This window comes from Falco peregrinus, chromosome 6 (assembly GCF_023634155.1).
Source record: "Falco peregrinus isolate bFalPer1 chromosome 6, bFalPer1.pri, whole genome shotgun sequence".
Lineage (NCBI taxonomy): Eukaryota > Metazoa > Chordata > Aves > Falconiformes > Falconidae > Falco > Falco peregrinus.
The window spans coordinates 56,354,499-56,371,396 of NC_073726.1; the positions used below are offsets into that span (position 1 = coordinate 56,354,499).

The following is a 16,898-nucleotide window of genomic DNA, read 5'->3' on the forward strand; positions in this document are numbered from 1 at the left end:
AAGTTTTTTTTCTGTGTATCTGCTATTGCCACTACTTTAGGAACCAATATTTTAAGTATTTCAGACCCTTTATTTGAGCATTAAGTGCTTTCATCTTGAAAGCTGCATACAGGGTACATATTAAAGTGGCAGAACTATAAATCAACAATTATCGTGATTATGACAGGCTAAAAAAAAATAACTCCTGCATTCACTTTTGTGTCAAGAAAAAAATAAAGGCTAGATGGATAACAGACAAACCAGCCTGTACTGTTTGTGCAAATTTGATTTTTGTGGCTAGGTCTTACAAATGCTTCACATGTCATTTGCAGTTGCTTTTCTCAACTTACTTTATTCAATAGGAAAACATATTCTTTCTCTGTTATCTGAAGTATTCTGACCTGATTCTTTAGATGAAATCTAGGACTAAATCTTGCAGAGGATCTGAGGATCATGAATGCAGAGATCTCAGAATTTGCAAAGGCGGCAAACAGATTTGTATGCTATTTCTAAGCAGTAAGACACAATAGCATATAGTATTCTAGTTCTTCTCAGTAAGCAGTTATAATTAAGAACATAAAGTAAGAAGAAGTAGGAAGAGTTTAAAACATGTAGGGAAGTATGTATTATTTTACTGTTTGAAGTTCTTTGTATTTAGAATTGTCTCCAAATACTTAGTTCTTACCTTTGACGTATATAAATTGCATATAATAATATGTATAACTTATTCATTACTTAGGATGTTTTTTTATACTGGAGTTTTTTGAGACTTGATTAATTGGATATTTATTTGTAAGTGTTGAGATACTCATTGGTCAGGTCATCTTGCTTTTTCCTCTCAGGTTTTCTTCCCTTCCCTATCTTGATTAAAAAGCATTATTTCATAAGATCATGCCATAATGTTTTGGGATATTCATGTTATATTTCCTTGTGACCGTCTTTCGTTGTTTCTAGTCTAAAGACTTGCATGAGTTCTATGAGAAATTTCAAGTGGGTGCATTACTATAATGTTGTTGCATTTAACAGGATTCAAGTGCTGTATAGGAAATGGCTGTTGCAGTCAGTAGATGGTACTAGGGATCTTGCCTCAGAAGCGAGCAGGGAAATAGATGCAATGTAAGTAATGTTTCAGTTAATTTTTGTGAAACTAATAGAACTGCTTTGGTATTTCTCTTTTCACAGGATGACCGCTTGAGAGAACCGCTGCAAAAGCTGAAACTAGCTGTCAGTAATGTCATGCCTGAACAGTTATGCAAGTATCAGGAGGACTGTCAGGCCCGCAATCAAGCCAAGAATGCCAAGTAGGTATTTCTGGAGTCTGTGCATGCCCACTCTAGAGTTCAACTGGAAGTCTGTCTCCATGTTGTTCATTCCCCAAGCTCAACATAGTACTTGGCTACAACTTACAGGTGCCTGTAAGTTTTGAATTGTACAAAATACTTAATTTTGTGTAAGTTATGTTATGATCTGATTCTGGAAAGATATTCTATTAATATGAATGCAATAGGTCTTGAGAGAAGGAAATTACAAACTGAGAGGGATACTGGAGATTCTCAAAATGCTGGATTAATGGAGGAGGGTGTTATGTTCAGGTCCTTGATACTTATTGTCATTGTTAATTGTAATTGTTTTTCTCATAGTTAATACTTTCCCAAGTCTAAAATTAGTTAATAGGTAAGTATTCTGCCATTTGCAGTAGATGGATAGCATCCTTTTCACTTGTCTCTGAGGACCATGAAACAGTAGGGAGAGGAAGATGAACTGTTTGCCCTTTCAGGAAAGGTATAATGAGAAACTGAAGACAGGTCCTTCGTTTGCTTGTTTATATTTTCCTAACACCTGAAATGACACTCCTTTCTTAAGGAGTTGTATACCTATAAAGAAAACAATTGTTCCAACTGTAGGTTACAAGCAGAAGATGAACGAGAGAAAAATGGATCGGAGGAGGATGATGATGAGAAACCTGGAAAAAGGGTTGTGGGACCCAGAAAGAAGTTTCATTGGGATGACACAGTGCGGTGAGACAAAACTATCTTTTCCACCAAGAATTTTCACTGGCTTCATAAAGAAGACTCCAGGGCGATGTTATTACATGATACTGTTCAATAAATAATTGTTCTCAGAAGTATACCTCCTAAGTTTTGGAGGGTGTTGGGGCTAAATAGGCAAGCTAGAATGCTGCAATGGTAAAACACCCTTTTCTTTAACTTGAAAGGCAAAACCACCCTTTTCCTTAACTGAAAAGGCAGGATCATTTTATGTCCAGCCCTTTTTTTTAATCTGCTTGTTTATCTGCTTTATCCAAATACATGAGAATTCTTCTGGTTCTAGGACTTTTGAGCTTCTTTAAGCAAAGAACAGAAGTGTAAGCAGAGTTATACTTGCCTCTTACCATTCTAGGAACAGGTCAGAAAACACTGTCACCCAATGAGCGGTAAATGTTTCTGCCACAATGGGGCAGAGGACCAAAATTGGCAGTGCTGGTTTGGCAAGCTTCCCAGTCCTTGGGCAAGCCAGCATCCAGAATGCATGAATCTTAACCCTTCTTATACAGTCTCTACCTAAATTCTTTGTTGTTGCTCAGGAGCAGCACAGATTCTTGTCTGAAATGAATTATCACTGCTCTGATTCCTAGAATAAATTTTGCTGAAAACTGAGATCACTGTTATTTAAATAATCTAGATAAGCTTTTGAGCAAGCAAATCCTTATAAATTATTAATTTTCCACACAAGATGTAAGCTAATTTTACTACAAGTGTACATATTATTAAAAGAAACTGGTGGACTTACCATGATGAATCTTTTTAGTATGTTAAGAAAACAAGGAAACAAGCTTCATGGAATGTATACAACCAGTATAGCTTGGACTGATCTGGAGGGAGCCATACTTAGAGACGTTTAAATCTGTTGGTTTTTTCATTCAGGAGGCTCTGAAAAGGCCAGTGTGACTTAACTGTATGCACTTGGATATTTTAAAGACAGCATCGTTGTCAGAAAGAATTCTCTGTTGAAATACTCAGTGTACAATGGACTTGCTTTCAGACATTCTCCATCTTAAATGAAATAGAGGTCACTGTGAGCCAAGTGGGAGGAGATATTACAGCTCTGAGGAAACCACAAAGAAAAAGTAAAACCAATTACAAAATAATAGTAAGGATGAAAAAGAGCCCTATGATCGGTTGGAGATGGAGAATTGACAGTGGCAGATCTTGCCAGTTTTAGTAGCAAATTTGTGCAGTGGCAAACGAAATAAAAAAAGCAGTTGGAACTGAGTTCTTCCTACAGCTGGCAATGGACAGCAGCTGTATAGCATTAGTGCTTCAGTTTCTCAGCCTTTTTCTGCTGACAATTTTGAAAGGATTGTTTCTTTAATTCATTTACTGTGCTTTCTTTCTGCAGGTCTCTGTTGTGTAATCTTGTCAAGATTAAGCTGGGATGCTATGAGCTAGAGCCAAATAGAAGTCAGTCTGCTGAAGATTACCTCAAAACCTTTATGGAAACAGAAGTGAAACCACTTTGGCCTAAAGGCTGGATGCAGGCAAGGTAAGATACCTGCTTTATACATTGACTCATTTTGGTGTTAACTATTTCTTGGGTCTTATTTATTGTCATGCATTTGACTCAACCGTGTACTGTTAATATTGTTTAAAACTCAAAAATATGTTAGTGGAACTGGAATATTCTAGAATGAATGAAATGTTTTTCAGAAGTTAATTCTTGATTTTGTTTGCAAGCTGAAAGGCAAAAAAACCCCCACTGTTTTCCTTGGAGAACTATTTGCTTTTGTCATCTGCTGGAGACTGAATTTATTGAAGTTCATAACAGAATGTGTGATGCTTCATTTTAGGGGGAAGTATGAGGCAAGGAGTAACTGCTTGGGAAGTTTTCCTGTGATACAGGAAGTGATAGTGATGTAGAAAGCAGATTTGCCTATACATTGTAAGCAGTCTGAAGTCTACATCACACTGCATTATCAAAATTATAAGTTGCAATTTCAATACTAGAGTTCACAAAACACTAAGGTTTGTACTTTTTATTTTCTGTAACAATTGGGATGCTCTGTGATGTTGCAGTTAAGAATAGACCAGTTTCTTAAAGAAAATTTCTGCTTACTTCCTGTTGACTTACTAAGAGGAAAAAAACACCCAAAGGGGGGGGAAAAAATGAGAGCAATAGTAGTCATTGTGAAATACAAATTTCACAAAGTTTTCAAACACTTGAAGTGGAAGAAGAAAAGAAATTATAGATGTGTATTCTTTCCTTCCGTAGCACCCATTGAAAGTTTCACATCAAATCCTGACACAACTGTAAAAGCTAAATGATAGAACAATACTAACCAATTTACCCAAGAATACCTTGATTAGTCAATCTGTATCAAGCTGTAGAAATAACTGAGATTTCCTGGAATAGTCAGTGTAGAAAATGAGGGTGTAATAATCTGCTTGTGAAATAGTAATGAAAGGAACAAATGAAGTTTAATACTTCTTGGCATACAGCTGACATATTTCTGTTCAAGGATCTAGTTTTGTATAGTAAGCATGCTGATAAGAGATGTTATCTACTTCAATAAAATCTTCATGAGACAAGGAATCCCAGTGTAGCTCAAGAATGTGTATGGAAATCACTGGTAGTCAAGTGATAGTTTGAGGTCATTGAAGAATACATAGACATAAAGTGTGTTATGTCTTTGTATTTGAAAGCCATATAACATATATGGTTCTCTCCTTTCTATACAAAGTGTGATGAAAATTTCCATAAGCTTTTAAACAATCTATAAAAGTGGTTTCAACAAAAAGACAAAGACATGCACACACACCACCCCCCAAAAAAACCTGACCCAAAAAGCAAACAAACCCCAAAAGCTGCCTGAATGTAACTTTCTGTTGACCAGCAAGATTTCATTTGCCAACTGGGAAGTCTTGGTACCATAATGATTTATACATTGTCCCATATTTATGGGCAGGTGCTTCCTTGCTTTCTCTTTAGGAGGTGATGCGTTGTAAATTGTAGGTAAAGTTATGCATGGAAAGTGGAAAAGCAAGCATTTCCTGGCATCTGAAAGTGGTAACTCCTAATACAGGGCATTATTCATATGTGGGATGCTCATCTTGTTGGCATGTTAGAATAGGGATTGTTATGCTGAAGGCATAATTTTTTACCTTTATATGGGTCCTCAAGTAAGAGGGAGCTATGTAAAATGGAAAGAAAAATTAGGCATTTGATGTTAAAAATGGCCTACTGACTATGTATTTCATAAGGAATTCTTACTAATCAGAGTAGGTCTGTGGTATCAGAACTTCGTGGGTTCAGCCCAGAAGAAAGATTTTCTTGCTCTTTCAAAGTTAACTGTATTTAATGTTCCTCATAGCTCAGTATAGAAGCATGAGGTAGGGTATCAATCACAACTTTAAACTGCACCTTGTTCATTTGTCCATGTGTATCACAACTACCTTTGTCACATGAATTTTCTGTGTGTAACTTCCATACTCTGCCTCAGGAGATTGTTTTATTAATAGTCATGGATTTAGAGTAATACTTTTTGTCCTAAAGGATCCCAAAGCCTTTTCAATAATGTAACCCACTTTTTTTTGTAACTAGGTTGCATATTAATTCTATGTACAATTTTATTTTTTTTTTTAAAAAGCCTGCAACCTAAATATGTGTATGTTCAAAAAAGAAGTGTAAGGAACAGGAAGTCTGTTTCCTTTAATTCTAAGACTTTCATCAGCTTTGGAGGTGGTCATGCAAGTAGGCTTGCAGCACATTTATTTCACGCAGGTGAAACAGCATGCTTGACTGGAAATCACGATCAGAGAGAAACAATCTCACACTGATCTCACTCATCAACTTTAACATCTAAATATATTTATGCAATGGAGGAATTCTTTTCTAAAGATACTCTTGCTTTGAAACATACACTGCACTGTCCTTTCCTTGTACTGTGTCTTTGGCTTCTGTTCCTGTAGTAGTTACACTTTTTGTCTTGAACCTTTAAGGCTGGTACTACAAATTACTGGGGCCTGGGATTCATTTTGGATTTCCCAAATGAAAAAGATCAGGAAAAAGCACCAGGAAGGAGGTGCAGAGGGAAATATTCTGGAGAAGCTGGATGTGTCAGAATGTGGCACATTGAACTTGTGATGAGGATTGTTCCTTTCCTTCCGTGGTGTTCTTCATAGACATTCAGTAGTCTCTAACTGGGAGCAATGTAATACTGGTTTGGAGGTTAGTATGGTGAAGGAAATGTGAAAATGGAGCTTAAAGTGGAATCTGAGAAGTAAGGCATTGGAACTGCAGCAAGAGGATGTCAATATTTTCTTACCAGATTACAGGAGATTTGTGGATACTTGAATTTTTCTTAACTGTTGCAGCTCTACAGGATGTGTTACCAGTGGTGAAAAAGCTCTTGTTTAGACAACTGTTCGGTGTTAGTATGGTGGCAGTGGTGTAGGGAAATCTTGTCTGTTCTAGTTTGTCTACCTGGAAACAGGGAAGGGGACTGGATTTTCATTATTTGTCTAGTTATAGCTGCACCTGAGTAGCAAGCTGTAGAATAGGTGCAAGTTGGGAATTGTTTTCACTTCACGCTTGTCAGCTCAGGAGCTGATAACATGGAAATAAAAGCATGTGAAGTGTTGAGATTTGTTAACCAACTCTTGCCATACTACAACTCTGTAGTAAAATATATGTGCAAGTCCAGTGTAATTACAGAATTACACACCAGAAATGGTACACAATGGCCTGTACAAAATACTGAAGAAAATTAGAAACTAGCTTGGCTACTATGTTCTGACTTTTCCTCTGTGCTTAAAAAAAACCAAAAACACCACCACAAAACCACAACAAACTAATTGCAAAACCCAAACAATGTGTGGACACATAGTGTGTAAGAGTTTACAGTAATCCTCAATTTGAGATTTTAACATCAGCCTTTGAGGAGACAAAATTCAAAACTTATTTCTTCTGTCCAGCTGAAGGAGGCAATATTCTGTTATGTTGACTCCAGCTCGGCCCATTTACTGAGGTATTTTGAATGTAAACTTGAAATCTTTTATTAAGCATTCTTCTGTTCGTGGCTGCCTGGAAATACGTTATGACAGCAAACTATGTACTAGCTGCTTTGGGGACAGATAATCAAAGGGTTCTTTTGAAAATTCAAGGATACTTCTGTATTTGGTGGTTGTAGGTGATTGTCCCTGTAGAATCACCTTATGCTGCTTTTCTTGCTACTTTTTTAGGATGCTTTTTAAAGAAAGCCGAAGTGTTCACAATCACCTTACTTCTGCTCCGTGAGTATAATATTGATAACTTCCTAGTATCTTCAGGTTGTTTGTAGCATCTTTTCCCATCTTCATGCTACCTTTTTTTTTTCTGGCAATGGATATAGTTTGGGATTTGTTTGAAAAGACTTATAATGATGATTTTTTTTAATTGCATTAATTTAAATGTTCTTGGGACATTATATTTTAACTCAGTTATGAAGCGGCTAGATAACTGAAGTGGGTTTTCATACTTGGATTAATGTCTTTTACTTAAAATATTTCTAAGCCCTATACACTACCTCAATTTAATATGCTGCACAGCAAAATTTAACTCAGACTGCAGTACTTCCTGCTCTTTTCCTTGTAAGTGTCTTTGTAACCACAGAAGGCTGTGTATCTTAGCGGAGTATTACCTTTTTGACTTTCAGACAATGCTGTGCTCCTCTTGGGAGCTGCCCACATTCAGCTGGAACTCAAAAAACAATTATGACTTTGAATAACACCCAAATTGCAACCTTTGTGGTAAATATGATTAATGCAGGATATTTTTCTACATAATAGCAAAACTGAGTCACAGTACACCTACATTAAGGTCTTTTTTTTTAACTAGGCATGATCCTAGTTACTTAGGAAAGGAGGAAAAAATGACCTATAAGATGTAAATCTGTTGATCCTGTTGAAGAAATAGAAGTGAGAAAAGCAGGTGTGAAGTGCTTAACTTCTAAGTTGAAGCTGATGACTACTAGTCCTTAATGCTGTCCTTGCTTGCAAAACTGCATTGGTGCTATGGTGTTCACCTAACACTGCAAAAGAACCTGGAAGTTTGTTAAATGGCTTCTTGCAACAAAGTAGTTGGATACAACTTTCACAGCTGATAAACAACAAAACATGTTTTTGGTGGGGTTTTTTTGTGGGTGGTGGGGCACGGGGGGCGCTGTTTTTGTGTGATTGAAATATAAATGAGAACACAAATTATACTCCTTGGTGACAAAGTGAAATGATGTAACTGTTATAGGTGACTTCAGTTTAGACAGAGCTCTGCTAAATAGACAAATTATTTAAGAATATAAGGAGCTGAAATGACTTGATGTTTTGAAGTTTGTCTAAATTGGAAAAATATAAAATAGCTCTCCTGATATGTATCAGGAATTCAGTGAATTACATATCAAAATCCAGTGAATTTTGCATCTAATTTACTTAGATAAACGATACAGTGGATTAAAAGTGTGCTTGTTCTCTTCATCCACCCTCGCCCATATCTTAACCCATTTTCTATTTCAAGGATGTTTTATTATTAAAGCTGGACTACAGTAGTCATCCTTCTAGTTTATTGGCATATAATCAGGGTAACAGTTAAAAGCAAAATTACTTGCCTTTCTTTTGTCTTCTGATACACATGTATGCCTTCCTTTTTTAGGGCAAAGAAGAAGGTGATTTTGGCTCCTAAACCCAAAGTGAAGGTAAATGCCTGCTTATATATATGAGTTTTATATGACCATTTGATACAACACGTTTCCTGCCTCTGATCCAGAAAAAGTCTGGCAGAAGGGTTCCATTAGGAAATGCAGTAAGAGCTCTTGATGTGGTGGTTTATTAAAGGAAGTAGTACAAAAGACTTCTGTTTTCTGTATCTTCAAGCTATATTAGTTTTTTGAAAACTGACTGCTAAGAGGTACTAGTTCAGGTAAAGTTTCACTTTTTTTAGTGTGCTTTGTTTGTTTTTAGCTTGTATTAAATTTGGGGGTACTGGAAAAATATGTGGTTGGGAGGATAACAGTACATTGATAAAAGGTCTCATTAGATATCACTAGGTGTTGCTTTAGATCAGTAGCCATTTTACCGAGTGATCAGATGAGCTATCCTGTTCTTTGCAGCATTGATCACTCTTAACTGTGTGGAGCACTTGGATATGTAAAGCAACAGCACTAGGTTTTTAAATACAAATGCGGAATTAGCACACAGGACTCCAACCCCTGGATATCATAGGTATCTTAATATGAGAAGTTCAATAGTAGATCTTTGGTTCATCTGAATTTACAGAATGCTAGTATTACACTGTAGAAGACTTTAGCTCTACTACAGAAAGGCTATTAAACCTGTCTTATCTCTTAATTCTCAGGACTCCAGTCCAAAGAAAGAACAGAAAACATGTACGTCTTCAGTCAATTCAAGTTGCGCTACTGTACTGAGTTCCGGCACACCTGTCTGCACCCCACCCAGCTCTAGCTGCCCACCAGCTCCAGAGACTATCTGCTTGGACGACTCACTGGATGAAGACCTCTCTTTCCACCCACCCTCACTGGACTCTATTTCTGATGCTCTGGCAGTTATCAATAATGGTGCCAAGGGATCACCTCTTGGGTCTACCATAGACACACCAACATCCAGACCTCGCCCTGGGCTGAGGGAAGAGAAACTAGCAAGCATTATGAGTAAGTTGCCCCTGGCAACTGCAAAGAAAGTAGAGCCCACTCAAACACCCCATTCATCAAGTCTTATTGCTGGTCACACAGGGCCAGTACCAAAGAAACCCCAGGACCTAGTTCACACTGGTATCTCTTCAGGCCTTATTGCTGGATCTTCAATTCAAAATCCTAAGGTTTCCTTAGAGCCTTTGCCAGCCAAACTACTTCAGCAAGGACTACAGAGGTCAAGCCAGATCCAAGCTGCTTCCTCTTCTTCGCAGACTCATGTTTCTTCCTCTAAGACCCAAGCAGCTATTTCCACCTCCTCTCAAAGAGCCAAGGATTCTAATATATTGGTATCGTCTGAGGCTCAAGGTGGTTCTTCGTCAACATCACAAGTGACAAAGGTGCACCAGCATTCAGCTGTACAGCAGAAATATGTATCTCCTTTACAAGCAACTATTAGTAAATCACAGACCAATCCAGTGGTAAAATTGAGTAGTAATCCTAAACTGTCTTGTTCATCACCAGTCATGAAAGCTCAAGATAAGTCTGTAGTATATCGCCTGCCTTTGTCTAATCCCTCATCTGGAAGTGGCTCTCAAGTGTCTCATCCACTGGTTTCTCGGACAACATCCAGCACCTCTACCTCTAGTAACTATTTAGCCAAGGCTATGGTGTCACAAGTTTCTTCCCAGGGTTTCAAGCCTCCCTTCTCCATGGCTGCCTCTCCCAAACCTGCTGCCTCTCCCAAGCCTACTGCATCTAAGCCCTCTGTGACACCCAAGCCCAATGCATCACCTAAATTTTCATCTAAGTCCACCTCATCCCCTAGGCCTGCAACAACACCCAGTTCTTCCAGTTCAAGTGCACTAGTTTCCCAGAGTAGTCACTCCAGCAACAACCCCCTTCATAAACAGACCGGTGGTGTAAATATCAGCAGGCAGTCTCCCACAATGAATCTGCTGCCCTCTAATCGCACCTCAGGCCTTCAGCCTGCAAAGAACCCTCAGGCCTCTTCAAAATTGCCCAACTCTTCTCCTTCTGGAACTGTTGGTAAAAATAATTTGGGTGGAGTTGGAATGAATGTACCTGCCAACAGAGGCAGTAACCTTAACTCAAGTGGAGCTAGTAGGACTAGTCTGTCTGGGGGAGCAGGAAGTGGAACACAGGGTGCTACTAAACAATTGTCAACTCCACACAGACCATCTTCTGCCTCAGGGTCTCCAGTTGTAGCAGCCAGTGTGCAGGTACGCATCTAATGAGTTCATGTTTAATGTTTATCACATTGATTTTGTAAATGTTCTTTCTTGCAATATGCTAACTTGAAAACATGTCATAAATTTAATGTCTATACTTAGCATAAATTCTAATACTGGTGAAACTGTTTTGCACTAGTGAATAGGTATTTCCAGCTGATGTGAAATGCAAAGATCAGTGTGGAATGAATCCTTGCTGTAAAATGTTGATTGGTCTGTACTCTGGAACAGACGGAGTTCACTTTGGTTTTCTTTTTTTTTTTTTAAGAGCACTAGAAAAGGTAAGCTTTGTGTGGCCATATTTTTCAGGGGATGTGGTATTTCCTTGTGTTATTGGATTTGTGTATTCTTGCATATTTACTCATTTGTAATGATGGTCACATGAAAAGGTGTCTTTGGTACATTTGTTGCCAAGCTTCACGATTAACTTGCAAAACTAGAGTTCTGTTGCCTGTGGTTTGAGTATAATGCAAGACTTGTATTTAAAATTAACACTTGCAAGGGCTTTTCTTTAGTATTGGTGATTAAATATGTATTTTATTTTGTAGAATCTAGTCATACTGAATGAGACATTAATATAGATAAAGATCCTGGAAGCTGTTTGAGATAGAGCTTATGCAGAACTTTACCACTGGAGACAAAACAAGTCATATGAAACAAATTTTTGAAAATACTGTTGTTCTAAACCCCATGCAAACGTATCATATACCCAGAAGACAAGCTGCTTTCCCAAGTTGTGCATTTTTACTGGGAATGATATAATTACTGAGAGGATTTGAGGGTTTCCTCTCTTTATTGCTGTTTCTATCCTGAAGTCTTCACTACTTAACTAAAGTTAAGAAAAGCAATATTGCTGTAAATCAGTCTTGGTGTACAGCAAATGGAAAAGCTTTGTATTTTTCTGAACAGTTGTACATAGCTGTTGCATGGTAGTGGTGTACATTCAGCTTTTAGCTATGTTTTATAAAATTTTAGCTTGCCATCAAATTTTTCTCAATGCAGCTGAGTAACAGGAGGAAGATGATTTTCACAAGGTATTTCTATAGTCTTTCATTCTACTGTACCTTAAGTGTGCTAGTAAAGAAGAAATGTCTTGTAGGCTCTGACCGGCCTTCTCATTCTTTTGGGTGTTTTGGATGAAAAACCCCCACAACTCATATGCTGTGGATGGGCCGCTGAGGTACCACTTGAGGCCTAGAGAAGAGCTGAGCCAGATACAGTACAGCCGGGGTACTCCGGAAGGTGCCTGTAGGAGACAAAAAAAGGCTACAGTGAATGCACTGGGAACAGAGGAGGGTTTTTTCTGGTGCAATCAACAGAATCCAGTGGATACAATTGCTGTGATGTAGAAGAAAATGTGAAATGGGTGTGGTAGTGCTTAAAGATGACTGAGAAGGGAAATAAGTAGTATTGTGTTGGATGATGAGATGAATTCTGGCAAATCTACCTGTGGTTAAAGGCAAGCAATTTTTTTTTAGAAACACTGATCACCTGGGGGATGACATGCATTTTGGCAGACAATGAATGATGTTGAAGAGGGTTGGGATGTGTGTGGTAGATAATCAAGTAACATGAGTGCATATTGTAATACAGCAAAGTAAGGTCTGTTACTATACAGAAGGGGGAAAATCAACTAAAGGTACCAAGTAGCATATGACAGCACTAAAATAATTATTGTGACTTTACCCGGGGGGGGGGGGGGGGGTGTATGCTTCAGAAGTTAAGTTGATAACGTAGAAGTGGTTCAGAAGAATGGTGCAAGGAAGATAAATGTTGGAATAATGTTGTTGCTGCAGTGCAGACCTGAGACTTAGTCAGGGAGTATGTTCAAGAGAAGATGAGAATCAAATTACCTCCCAGTCTAAATATGCTGAAGAGGAAGAGATTCATGATCAGAGGGCTTTATTTAGCCTTAAAGATCCAATGGGCTGGCTGCTGAACCTAATAAATTCCAAGCTAGTTGTTAGGTACAATGTACTAAGGAGTTGGTTACCACTTTGCTTAAGACTGAAAGTGAATCTCCTTTCCTTCAAGGGTCTAGGGGTTTAATTCCTATCTCAGATGCTATTAGTCAGAAGATGAGAATGGTACTTGAGTTGCTTAGCAGAATATCCTGGTATGCTTATGTTGAAGATATCGGACTAGATGATTTCATGTGATAATAAAGATGTTCCTAACTACAAAGAGCTTCTAAGAAGTGTTTCTCTCCTTTCCCCTTCTGATTAACACAGAGTCATTTATCAGAATATAGGCTTATACCTGCTGTAGCTCCACAGAAATAGTACTCTAGAATACTCAGTTAAGTTACATCTTAAGAGCACAAAGTAATCTTAAAATTCAGCAATTACCATGTGATTTCCTTAAAAAGTTCTACCTACCATTACTACTCTTGAGCAGAATCTGGCTTAGACTTCTAAGGATCTTAGGGACTCAGATTTACATGATCAGGATGAACCCTTTTATGAAACACTGTCATACATGAAATAAATGGAAACATCTGAACTGCAGCTTTTTAGGGCATTCTGTGTAGCTCTTTCCATTAACTGACTTTCTTTCCTCCTTTTTGAGAGAGTAAGCAAGGTCTTTGCAGAGCACATTACAAAACTTCTTCATTTTTTCAGGCATTCTAGGAATTCACAATTGCAAGAGATTACCGTGTGGCTTTTGTTGCACACTAAAGATTACATAGACAATGAACGATAGTCGCTTTTTGTACGTAGACTTACTGTGAAATGAGTACTTTAAAGGCAAAAGAGAATAATCATGTATGTTGAAGTTTTCCATCCTTTTTTGTCCTACTTGTGGGATGTAATATGTCTTAGAAGCTATCACTGCTAAGATGACTAATACAAACACTTGCTACAAACACTGCATCTGTAGCTTTTACACTTACAGGGTTACTGCTTTAAAATTTTCTGGTTTCTCATAAGCAGCAACTAACCTTTCTTTAGCTGTTTTCATCTCAACACCTTAAGACCAAAACTGGTAATAGAAACTTCATCCCTGCTAGTAGTTTTCATCATACTGCTGTTTCTGTAAGTTGATATTGCAGAACTCAAGTAGATTAATTTCATTTTAAGCTTACGTGTTCGTTAATATGATTCTAAGTTTTGGTGAAGGCTTATTTGTATAAATGCATGGGTTTGGAAGTCCTGTTCAGTCTGAGTCTTTCTGACCTCAAAAATCTGAGCTTGAATCTGATTGAAAATGCTTTCTATACTGTTTTGTGGTATATAATTAGAGAATTGAACATTAGCATGTAAAATTACTATATGTGTAGCAAAAGAAAGATTGTTAAACAAGAATGAGTTCTTCTGATGTTAAGAAGAATTAGTGATTTGAAAACTGTTGTAGCTAAAATGTTCTAGCTAATCTTGCATTTTCATTTTTAAACTATGGTGAATTTAACTTCATTGTGACATATGTAGAGTAGAGGGATTATTTTCCTTTGCCTTTTGCTTTGACATGTGCATGCATACATATGTATGTCTGCATCTTGGTAACCTGACTTTCTCAAAAGCGGTTCTTGTGTGTGGGGGTTCTTAAGTAAGAAGCAATGATTTTTGAATCTTAATTTTCAAAGCAGCGTCTTTAGAAATAAAGTTAGTGTTCTGTTACAACCCGGGTTTGAAGAGGGGAGAGTAATACTGTGCTTCTAACAACTTCAGGTCTACATCTGATAATTTTGTATTTTTCATCTAATAGAAGATGTTGCATTAGATTCTGACGGTAGACCCAGTGTGTGATAGAGGAAAATACCTGTAAGGCTGATAAGAAAAACATGAGATGAACCATACTGTCATGTCTAAATCTGAGATGTATTTGTACTTGCTTAGCAGATGAATGGTGGACAGATCTCCTAGGTGGATAAACAGCTATTTATTAATAGTTAAATACCCTTTTTAATAGGGCCATACTTAACAGGAAATAGTTATTAAGGCCTTAAAGAATATAACTCAAAGCTTTGAAATCTTGAAGTACTCCTTTTCTTTGTGCAGTCAACAGCAGGAGCATCATTACTGGCCAACGCCTCACCTCTGACTCTCATGGCATCACCCCTGTCTGTAACCAGTCAGAACGTGACGTCTGCACCATTAACTCCTTTTGGGATGCTGGGTGGCCTTGTTCCTGTGACCGTGCCCTTCCAGTTTCCCTTGGAGCTGCTTGGCTTCGGGACGGACACAGCTGGAGTGACAACCACCTCGGGATCTACCTCAGCGGCTTTCCACCACAGCCTAACTCAGAGTGAGTGGAATTAGTTATCACACTGTGCTATAAGGAAGGATGCATCCTGAAAATGCAATTTAAGAAGGGAAGCAATAAAGTTCTAAGACTCAAATTTAGTTCATGAAAGTCAGTACAGAAGAGTAAATGTGATTTCTTTGCTCATAAAACTTTATGTAATTATCCAAAAATTAACAATTGCCTCTTACAAGTATATACTGGGAATGTAACAATGAAGTTATACTTGGCTTTGAACATCTTTTTTGGGTTAACTTTTAATCCCTGATCTTTAGAGAGGGATATAGCCTAAAAGTCTTCAAAGGTCACAATTCATATAAGAGACTTAATGTGATTGCTCAAAATATCCTTAGCTCAGTAATCTCAGATATCAAGCGATCCTCTTGTGAGGAGGTATCAACCAAGATGGCATTTATTTTTTCTGATTGCTTAAAAAAATCTGTAGGTTTTTAACCTATATCAATTTTTGGTCTTTCCACTGAAGGAAATTATTTGAAAAGTTGCATCCCAGTAGTGAGTCATGATCCTTGCTCTGACTTTTAACTATGTCTGCTGAATAGGTCTGTTTCTATTGACTTATTCCAGCCATCAGAATGCTATCAGGTGTATCTTTTTTCATTGTTGAGATACATCTTCAGAAATATGTGCAAATTAGCATGCTACAATAGCTACACTATAAAAATAAACCCCTCTTATTTCACAAAGGCTGCCTCTGTCCTTAAGACTTAATTTTGATCTCTTGCTCTCCTCCCCCCCTCCTCCAGACTTACTGAAGGGTTTACAGCCAGGTGCTCAGCATGCAGCAACGCTGTCTCACTCACCTCTGCCTGCTCACTTGCAGCAAGCTTACACAGGTAAAGGAATCGTATTTTTCTTACTATTTTTAATTGAGATGTCTGCCCTAGACTGAAACAAAATGTATACCAGAACTGATAGTGGTTTAGAGAAGACAGAACACAGGGACAAGCTTTGATAGCAGCAGACAGTATTGTAGTAGTATTTTTGAAAACAGTTTTTTGTCTTAAAATGTCAGGAACAAAAGCTGTCCAGAAATTCCTGTAATATTTTAGTGTAGCAGTTCTAGAAACTGAAGTGTCCAAAGTCAGCTAGTGGTGGAAAAAGGAATACTGCTTACTGAATGCTGACCTTTGTTTACACAGGCTGCATAAAGTCTGTAGTGGTGAGATTGTTTTTTCCACTCAATTTTAATTTCTCCTTTGGGGGAGAAACTGACTTTCCAGCTAGAAGGTTCATGTTTCTTGTAAGCGTGTATACATGCGTCAACAGTGTGATGGTTTCCTAATGGAAGGTCTGCCTTCCCTGAGAATTTTTTTCCTTGACAAGTTGCATATTTTGGTTGAGGAGAGAAGCCTGAAGTAGCACATCTCCTTTTTCTGTTTGTAAGGCTTCAGGCTGAAAAATTGTCGTAAAGCCTTAAAAGGTTCAGTTTAGAGTGTAATCCTTTCTTTGCCACCGGGGGTGGGGTGGGGGTGGGGGGGGGAGCAGGCTGTTTGCCAGGAGAAGGAACAGGAAGTGGCTTGCTGGAGGTTCTTCATCCTGGTCTCAAGAGACCTCAGCACCAAAAACTGGACACTCTTGCTCTAAAAGGCTGTGAAAACCAATTGGCTGTATTTGGTACAGTCTTAATTTTTTTGTCACAGTGAGTGCCATGAGTTGAATACTAAAATGCTTTATTAAAATGTGAAGACTTCTAAAGAAAGGCTTGATTTTAAAATTTGTTTTCAGTATCC

General features: G+C 37.9%; 1 protein-coding gene across 3 annotated transcripts in view; it reads left to right on the plus strand.

Moving 5' to 3' along the window:
* Window positions 1-16,898, plus strand: part of UBN2 (ubinuclein 2) — a 56,415-nt gene that overhangs the window by 29,818 nt on the left and 9,699 nt on the right. For all 3 annotated transcript variants that reach the window (XM_055809058.1, XM_055809057.1, XM_055809059.1), the window contains 8 exons: window positions 1,162-1,280; window positions 1,884-1,997; window positions 3,379-3,522; window positions 7,218-7,268; window positions 8,659-8,701; window positions 9,361-10,896; window positions 14,904-15,150; window positions 15,912-16,001. In XM_055809058.1, coding sequence (XP_055665033.1) covers window positions 1,162-1,280; window positions 1,884-1,997; window positions 3,379-3,522; window positions 7,218-7,268; window positions 8,659-8,701; window positions 9,361-10,896; window positions 14,904-15,150; window positions 15,912-16,001 — 2,344 coding nt within the window. The remainder of the gene's footprint in view (window positions 1-1,161; window positions 1,281-1,883; window positions 1,998-3,378; window positions 3,523-7,217; window positions 7,269-8,658; window positions 8,702-9,360; window positions 10,897-14,903; window positions 15,151-15,911; window positions 16,002-16,898) is intronic.